Genomic DNA, 9,684 nt, shown 5'->3' with positions numbered 1-9,684 from the left:
CCTCGAGTAGGATTTTTCCATCGCCACGGCCGTGGCGGGTCGTGGCATGAGTGGTCCCGCGGGCAAACTAATGAGAATGTGATAATTTGTAATACAAGCCAATCACGCGATCGGTACTCTGGTGGGCCTTGGCTTTTTTATGTGTGGTTCATGCTTTCTCTTCTTTCGGTCTGGGACACCAGAAACGAAAAAAAGCTCTCGCTAACCCTCGAGGGTCCTAAGAATTGCGAATTGGTTTTTGGCCCCAACCAAACGGTGGCTCGTAAGAGGATCAGCAAACAATGGGCCGGGAAGCCATTGCCGATAAAAGTGACGCCACACCTGGCCCGGGGGTGCGTGGTTCTGAGACGCTGCTCTAGGGTGGACATAAAAAAACGGACCACGTCACGCCGCAAGGAACGGAACATCTCACGAGCCGCGTTTCGCTTCGCAATCGGGTGACGACGCCAGCGCACCATAATCCTTCGCACCCGTCTCGAGGTGGCCGGCGATCGCTACTTCATTAATTTTGATGAAAAACCCAAGCCCTAAACCCCTTTTTTGCCGGGCGACATCGTGCCCTAGGCCCGGGCCTAACCGTGCCCGGAAACGGAATGAAGGATTCATTCGAATTCCCATTCCAATCAGCGGTGGCCTCATCAGAGCGAGGCCGGCCGGAACGAACGAACGAGTCGAGTTTAGGAAACCCTGGGTCAAATCTTTGTTTCTTTTTGGCTACGAATTTGCGCTCCGCCGCAGCCGGCGAACGGCTATCGTTTTGGGGTCGTTTCGTTCATCTATTCGGGACCTAGGATTGTCAAGTTTTTGGCTTAATAAATGATGAACCGTGGGCTGCGGCTGCGACAGCTGGCGGGAAGCCCGTTTTATTTGCACCGTCAGCCCCCGTTGACCATTAGAGGCTCGGGTGGGGCGGGTGGTGGATGGATCACCTTTGCTCCAAATCTCCTTTCGAAGGGGGTGCGCTCTTCGCTCCGATGCGCTCCGATGAAAAGATAATTCGCGTGGTCGGCAACAATGGTCGGCTGGTTGGGTGGCAAAGGACCAACACATCACTCACATACGGTGTCAATTGGTGGCCAGAGTGTTGACGGACACTTTAAGCCTCGCGACTCCGGCTCCGGTTCCGGCTAGGGGGTAGAACTAAAGTGAAAATGAAACTTAAAATGAAAGGAGCGGACACAACGCAGCGGAATGGTTTGTTGTTGCTTTCTTTTCTTTTTCTGTTTTTTCAGGGAGGTTGGCTTTTCCCGCTGTTCGTTTATAGCCTTTCACTTTCCACCGGCTCAGGGGGCCACCACACGGTTTTATGACGTGCCCATCCTTCCCCGGTTCAGCCAGCCTCTCGCTACATTGTTTTAATTCTGCCTTTTCACTGCCTTTTGTTTTGTTGTGCATTTTTGGTTCATCAACTTATGGCATCGCGAAGCCGTTTTGCCGTTTTGTTTGTTGGTTCTTTTCCTTTTGCTTTCGTTCACTGGGTCCACTTGGGTTTGAAGTTTCATTTGGTCTCGAGCATTTTCTTCGTTTCTCACCCATGGCCAACTGTGCGCATTTTGTGTGGTTGTGATGGTTACTCAATTAATCATTTTCTGCGTGAATCAAGCTGTCAAGCTGTGTCTCACGTATCTGCCTTGCGTTACGCATTTGTGTCTGCCATTTTATGTGTGCGCTTATTTTCTTGTTTTTCTCCCTTCGGTTCGCGTCCTTTCGGTTCCTGTACTGCTTCTCGGTACTGCTCCTGTATATGTGGTTTATTTTGTGCATTAATTTTCGGTTCCTATCAGCGCTTTTTCTCTGCCATTCTCTCTCTCTGCGAGATGAGTCCACTGTGTACGCCCTTAAGCCACCCAGGCGGACACGTTACGTTGCGGTGACCAGCGACCACACGTATCGATCCGCATTCGAGTCGGGTTTGCTCGTGCCCCCTTCCCCCATTGTCCATTGCTGTTTATGACCTTCGGTGGATACCTATGCTGTGGGGAGGGGTTTTGTTTGATGTCCACGCATCCAAGCTCCCTGTTTCCAGTGGGATGTAGCTCAAGAGCGATCCTTTCCCTTTCCTAGCGTCATCCTGCTTCTACTAACAAGCAATCGGTCCAACCATCGGCGCCAATCACGGTGCCGGACGGTTGTCCTGTTTGCGACATTCTTTTTTTCGCCATGGAGGTACTGGCGTGGTGTCCATAATTCGCAGTCACAATGTGAAAACAACATTGTGTTTGTTTGTTCCTTCTTTGTGCCTCGGCCAGGCGCAGTTGATGGATGTTTGTTTTTATCGCTCCATTTTTTTTTTGCCAGGCATTTTCTTTTTGTTTTAATTTGCTCTTCTATTTTCTCACATTTTGGTCACCCCTCATCTGTGGCGGGGATTTTATGTCTGTCTTTTTTTTTCGTCTCCGGATTAGTTGTTGTTGGCTTCAATTTGTATTGGATCGGTTTTTCTTTTGTTTTACATTGTGCGTTCTTCCTTTCCAAGGGGATCTGGTCAAAGCCGGACTGGTGGTACGTGTTTATGTAACGGTCCGCCAGGGGCCCTCAGGGATCTCATCATGGCTGCCTTTCCTCCTTCCTCTCCTATCCGATCGTTCCTGATCCTTTCGGCTCGTAGTTGTTGAATTCATGTCAATATGAAACAGCTAAATATTATTTTCTGCATTTTTTTAATAAGTTTTTTTGTTGTTTTTCCCATGGTTTTTTCGTTTTTGCTTTGCCTTCTGCTTTCAGCATTCGGTAGAACGGTAGACCTACAGGGTGTGTCTTAAGTGTGGTTGGAAAGCGCAAGGCGATAGGCCCGCGTTTGCCGGCGAATAACAAGTACAAGCTTAAATAATGTGCCATGGTTTCTCGTATGGTTGTGTCTGGGTTTTTTTTTTTTCATTTTCGTTTGCTCCATCTTTCCATCCTTGTAATGCAGGTATTTTCCTTTTTCTAATGCTTCCGTCTAGATATATCTGTATATTATAATGAATCATATAGTTGAGTGTGTTGCGTTTATTTGGCTTACTTTTAACTTGCTTCTCAAACAAATGCGTTCCACTACGGCTAGATGCTGCTTAAATAGCTCTGCGTAATGCTCCTACGGTATATGTATTTACATACACAGTTGTGTGGTTCAGTTTTTTTGTTCGATAATGTGTGTGCGTGGGTTTCATTTAATTGTTCATTTTGTGTTCTGTGTCCACTACTTGCAACATTATTATCCAATACCAATCGCATTTGATCGCTTTAAAATTAGTCATTTCAAGTCAACCGAAAGGAGATAACTGCTACATTATTCATATGGATTTTGAAGTAGGTTTTCAATAGCACACTACTTTTGCTCTCGGCTGAACTCACAGTACGTTCGCTGCTCTACTACGGTCGCCTCTACTACTGGGCGTGAATATGAATTTATTGATTATTCCATCTGCCATCGACTGCGCTTTCGCGGGTCGCCTTCCTCCGTCAAGCCGATTGACTCTCGATTCCGTTAAATTATTGTTTCAACTGTCAATCCGTTCCGCGATCTTCTGTTAATAGTTTCTTTTTTTTTCGTTTAACATCAATCACCATTACGTTCCTATCTGCCGGCGGTTCCAAACGGTTCCCCAAACAGAGTGCGTTTAGTAACCAACCAACAGTTTGTTGATCATTAACCTCCGCCCATCGTCATTAAATCAGTTTTGCATGAGGTTATGTGCTACGCTTACCATGTTTTGTAGGAAACAATTAAACGTTTTGTTTAGTAATGCTTTTTTTCGCCTCTTCTGTGCTTGCGGTCTACTACTTCGCGTTGCTACATGCACTTTGTCTTGTTCGGTATAATCATAGCTGTGTATGTATATATTTATATATGTATATATATATATATATATGTTTGTATGAATAAATATTTTTGGGTTTTTTAGTAGAAAATCGTGTTTGCCAGGGTTCCTCCACGGTGTCAGTGGGAGAAAATATCAATGTCCATCTTTAACTCTTACAGGTTACGGGTTAAGTGTTTAATCTTCATACCGCCTTACCTCGCTCGTTTGCCAGGTTTTCTTCAGTGGTACTTATGCCTTATCGACTATTAGTTTTCGGATCCAAGTGGTGTCTTAGTGGGCGCGCCCATCCGCGGACCGATGTTGCCGTCCGGCGGACGGTGCGCGCCGCGCGTTGCCCTTAAACCTACGGTTCACTAGTTCACTAGATTAATTAGTTGGATGAGTTTGGTGATTCACGAGATGATTAGTTTCCTCTGCCCCTCTCCTTTGCTGCTAATATATAACCCTTACACGGTAGTAATAGTATTTAATATTTTATAAGTTTTTCTTCTCTTACTGCTTGCTGCATATTTAGAACTAAACATCCATTATGTATGTTTCTGTGTTTCTGTGAGAGAGTGTTTCGCGCGTACGCTGTATATTTGCTGTGTGTTTCTTTTCCTGTGCTAAATCGGTTTCGTGGTTCTCTCTTTGTCCAAAGTCCAAAAAGTTGGCAATCGGTAGAAGCATCTTAAAGAAGGCAATCAGGGTGCGGGTGGACACGTTCGGCACCGTCCGTCCAGCAGCGTGTTACCGAACACACAGCCCTCGGGAGGAGTGTGCATTACGAGCGGTCTCACCGTTCCTGTGTCAAGCCCATCGATTTCAAATGTGTTTTTTTCTTCTTCAGTGTAATTGTTGTGGGTTTGGTACTTGTTTTGTTTGTTGTGGCGAGAGTTCATACAATGTTTCGGTTCCAGTCCAGGGTCAGTGTGCGCTACATCCTCCGTCTCAAAAAGTCTTGCAGTGTACGTGAAACATATCGTCCCGTGCCGTGCTCGGCCGTTCTATTGGTTCGTTTGCTGCACACTGACGCTGGCCACTGGCCTGGTCGCGGAAAATGGGATGTTTTGTTTACTGTTGCACAACCGTTTTCAAAATTGGTACCATTGTTGTAGATTCTTGTGTTTTCGTGTTGCGTTTTGCACAGGTGTCTAGCGGGTCAGGTTTGGCCCCACCCGTTCTCTGCTATTGCTAAACCGCTATTGTGCATGTGTCTTTATTGGAAAGTAAAATGCCAATGCCGGTTTGGGTGGAATAGCAATGCACGTTGTGTGTGGGATTTGATCCTCCCTCGTTAGGTTTGTAACTGAGTACATAATACTATTCCGTACTGTCGTTTGCGGGTAGCTGTATTTGTGTTTTTGACGTGGTTTTTCTCGTTTTCCCTTCCGTTTTGTAATTAAGAAACTTTTGCAACTCTAAGTCCACTAACGTTTTACATGTATGATCAAGAAACTGCATATTCATATTTGTGTATTATGTATTTTGTGTATGTAATTTTTTGCCTCTCCACCACAGTCTGCGTATATTCAATGCCTAGGGTGGTTTTACTTGGAACCATAAAGCATACTTATTTACGTTATCATAAAGCTTGCTTCCTCAACGTTATCGTTTATGTCGTATGTTCCGAACGTGAACGTGGAATTTATTGTTTCTTTCCCTCCACTATGTTCCTTCCATTACTCGCGTACCTCCTCGCCTGTGGACCATTTGCTTTTGCTTCTTCGTTCTCGCTTCCGAACCGAAGCTTCCAAGGATACGGAAATAAGCGGCAAAGCGGGCTCGCTGGTTCGTGTCCAGTGTCGCGGGCGATCAATTCAAGACCGTCAGCCCTTCGCCATCAGAGCGATAAACTATTGCTGCGTTTACGCACAAATACACCAATGTTGCTGCAACAGTGCGCAACGTGCGCAACACTTATACACAAAAAACGATTGAAGCAAACAACAATATCTGCACTAACAGTGAGTTAAACGGAAGCTGGCCACGATTTGCTGTCACGCAAACGTACCGCTCCGGATGCACACCTTCGAAAACACAACACACCGGTAGATGGTTTTGGTAATTATTCATATCATAGGGTGTTTTTTGGAATACATTAACAACACTACGAACGAACAATCTCGATAATGTCAAACATGGATTACACAATTATAGGTGCACGTTGGCACGATGACTAATTCATAGTAATGTAAATTCACTTATCGTACTACGGGTACGGTATCCCCTTCAATCGATAACCTCGTCCTGTTTGCTTTTGGCTTACCGTAAAACCGAACGAAATCCATTTTGTTTTCCTAACTCGCGCAACGGAAACGATTATGCGTACGCATTTTGGAAGTGAGCGCGTGCAATCGGTTCACTAAAGTAACTATTCAACGGAGAGAACGCATAAAAACCGAAACGGTGCCCACCGATAGTTGGTCCCCATGGCTTCACTGAAGGGACTCCCGTTGCCTCTCGCCGTTGTCGCAGACCTGACGTCGTAAGGATTCTCGCATCGGAGCATCCACGCGGAACGGTTCACCGTGGCCCGGCACGATGCAGTCCGCCAGCGCGGCCATGCGTGCCCGGTGACGGCGCTGCGCACGGGGATCTTCACTGCCGGCCTCGATCCACAGTCGCTCGTCGTCGATGTCCTGACGGCGCTCGAACAAGTCGCCCACTATCGCGGTCCGGCCACCGTCACCGGTGGGCATGTTGCTCCCCGCGACCAGCACCGTCACGCAGGACAGCGTGTGGCCCGGTGTGGCCTGCACTTCGATGTCATCCGTCAGCCGGAATGGTGCTGGGGAAGAGAGAGAAGGAGAGAGAGAACAAATGAACAACTGGCCACCGGCTGAAAATGGGTTTTTGAACGACGGCCAAACATGGTAATGATTGTACGCAAGGTCGCAACATCCTCGGTCGGTCTGTCGGTCGATTTGGCACGGTCCGTCCGGCCGTACCGCCCGTGACTCGGTCGTGTACCGGGGGCCCGGGGGTAGCATGTTAACTTGATGTTCTTTGCGGAAATTATTATTGCATTTCGGTGGTGAACTAGGTAATACAGCCCTTACACCTGCTGTAACAGTACATTCTTCATGCGCCCGTTGCGCCGAGCCGATCCGAGATGCCATTAAGTGAAGTTCTTTAATTTATTTGCCTCAAATATTTATCTCCCACGGGAGCCAAACAAAATCGTTGAGTGAAAAAACCCATTATTCACGGCGCTCGGCCGGTGGCTCGCCCTCTCATCAACATGCTCAGCGGTGCCGGCCGCTGCGCAGCGCCGGAAATGAATCGTTCAAAATCTCCAAAGAAGAACGCCACCACCAAACCGAAAGGAAAAAAACACCGCCGCCTCTTGGAGGAAAACTTTTTAACTTCCACCATTAAGCGGTCGGCTCCGATAAAATTAATCGCTGTTATGGCGCACCTTCACGCGAGTTTGGCCAAATCGATTTCAATCATTTTCACGCAGGTCCTGCGGTGCGCATCGCAAACCGGGAGCCACGGCCACCACCACCACCAGCACCGGAACCAGAAGAACCGTCTATCGAGCAGATTACCATCGCGTCTGGGCCACGCCACAGGATGTAACGGCGAGCCGGCCCACTCTGTCCGGACCGCGGCACCACGAACCGAGCCAGAAAAGTTCATTTCGGTGAACTTTGGCCGGCCGCACTGCAGGGTTTCGTGCTCTCCGTGGCCGTGGCACGGCGCCGCACGTGCGATGGTCGCCTCCATCCTGCAGTGCACATTTGCATAGAAAAGGCACGGACACGGTGGGAGATTTTTCATCAGCCATCCCGCGGTTCGGTCATGGGCGAAGGTCTCCTCCGGCGCTTTGTTGCAACAAATTATTACATCGCACATTGCGCACCGTGGCGATGATGCTGACAGAGGCGCTCGGCCGACCGGTTTTTTTCTCGCTCATGCTGAGCTCGGGATTTTTTGTTGGAAAATAGAAAACTTGCTCCACTCCACCCGAAAACGTTAGGCAGCCCGCGAACCCCCGAATGAAGCTGCCACATCAAAGCCTGGGCCTTCAAGTGCAGACTTGCCCCCGACTGCGCGCCACGGCGAGTATGTGGAAAAGCAATCTCCGGCAATCAGAAAAGGTTTTTCGCTGGTGATGATTCGAAAGTGAAGCGAAAAGTTGGTGGCCACAGCATTAGCGTTGAGCGTTATGCGGCTGTGGACACGAACCCTTTTTTAGGTAAATTAACCACAGGCTATTAAGGAATCGGACAAGGAATTAACAAATAAGATCGAACTTTGCCGTGATTTATAAACTTTTGAAAAACAATCAAGTAATAATTAACACAGCATATTACAGTGCAACATGAACAAGGGGCTTGGAAAGAATTATACAGTATTATTAAAAGGTGTGACTCTTTAAATTATATTTAAGATCTGTAAGCGCAACTTACTAATTATTATTCAGAATGGCTGAAGGTTTTACTTCTTGTAATTTACTGTATTTCCATCTGTAATTGTCATTCTCCGTTGGCTCTTGACAGTTTGCTGTCATCCCTAGGTTGGTACATGCACAGGTATTCTCTCAAACGTAGTACCAAGGTTTATATACAAATCAGGAAAGGAGTACTCAAACTAAACATTCATCCGCCAAAATTCAATTGATTTTATTTATTTAAAAAGATTTAACAAAGACCAGAAGCATACTTCAGTTCGCTTTCCAAGTTCCAAAAGTCATCGCATCTCTTTAAAAATCCTTTTTTAGAATTTTCGACAAATATTCAAAATGTAGTTGATTTTCCACGGTGTCTCTATGCGCGTGCCATTGGTGTGCTTTGATGAGTTCGTTGAACCCCCTAAATGATGACGACTCGTCAATCAGGAAATCAAATTAACACCTTTCGACACTCGCAGTGCACTCGTGAGGGCGAAGATGGCAACCAAACTGCAGCGCGTACCATCGCACTTCGAAAATTAATTTCTCAAGCGCCACATCGGGGCGACGTAATAATTTAATCCAACGCTTAACGTTTCCGCCCCGTTTGGCGGGTTTCGGGCTGAAGTGCGTGCTTGATTAATGCCTCGGCCTCGGGGCTGCGGCTGGCGTCGTTTTCACCTTCCTACAAACGGTCCACCCCTCGGGGGTGTTGCCAAGGTGCCAATCATAAGCGGGGCCCGGCACGGGAATGCAAATCACGCAGGGCCGCTGCCTGATGATGCCCTGTAGCCGGTTCTCGTTTGCATGTCGATTCGAATGTCATCCTCGGGTTGAATTTGATTTGATTTGATTCGTTCGCCGTGATTTGATCGTCGATCGCTGATACGGTTGATATTTCATATTTCGCTCGTCCTCCAGAACCCGACGTGACTCGGGGCGACCCGAGTCACGTCGGGTTGGGGGGCCAGGTTATTGCTGTTCCTGGGGGCGCTTCTGCTCAGAATTTGTAATCAATATCGTCACCGAACCGAGCCAACAACCGATAAACGATGCAAAAGCCCGACAGCAGCGGGACTCGGGCACGGGTGTCGAGTTCAATGCAGAATAATTCCAACCGTTACAGGAAGTCCACGTCGGACCCTTAATTAGTTTTGAAAGCCAATCACAAACAAATCGATCTGGCCACCGTTTCCCATCCGACGACAAATGCCTTTCGACGGATGCGAAAACTTCATTTGCTTGAAAGCCAGGTAAAAATATTGATGGCGTTGATGACAGGTCACAATAAATTCGTGTTTCGTCAGGGAAAGGGTGGCCACTTCCAACCCATGAAAGGTTAGACGAGCACATGACGCGCTGCACAGCGCTTTGATGTGAGGCGATGCGTATCGAATTGTAAATTGCGCGCCGCACTCGACGGTGGAGCGATAGTGAGAGAGTAGTTCGGTCATCCGATACCCTTCATGTGGCCCCATAGTGCAGAAGGCCCCGGGACGG

The 9,684-nt window shown here is 47.6% G+C and overlaps 1 protein-coding gene across 1 annotated transcript in view; it reads right to left on the bottom strand.

Annotated features, from left to right (window-relative positions):
* Positions 1–1,200: 1,200 nt before the first annotated feature.
* LOC131211876 (metallo-beta-lactamase domain-containing protein 1) overlaps positions 1,201–9,684 on the bottom strand; it is a 50,775-nt gene continuing 42,291 nt past the window's right edge. The window contains exon 3 of the mRNA XM_058205537.1: positions 1,201–6,576. Coding sequence (XP_058061520.1) covers positions 6,224–6,576 — 353 coding nt within the window. The 3' untranslated portion in view covers positions 1,201–6,223. The remainder of the gene's footprint in view (positions 6,577–9,684) is intronic.

The sequence above is a fragment of the Anopheles bellator genome, chromosome 2 (assembly GCF_943735745.2).
Source record: "Anopheles bellator chromosome 2, idAnoBellAS_SP24_06.2, whole genome shotgun sequence".
Lineage (NCBI taxonomy): Eukaryota > Metazoa > Arthropoda > Insecta > Diptera > Culicidae > Anopheles > Anopheles bellator.
Note: the sequence above shows the minus strand (reverse complement) of the source record. Positions and strands in the feature narration are given on the sequence as shown.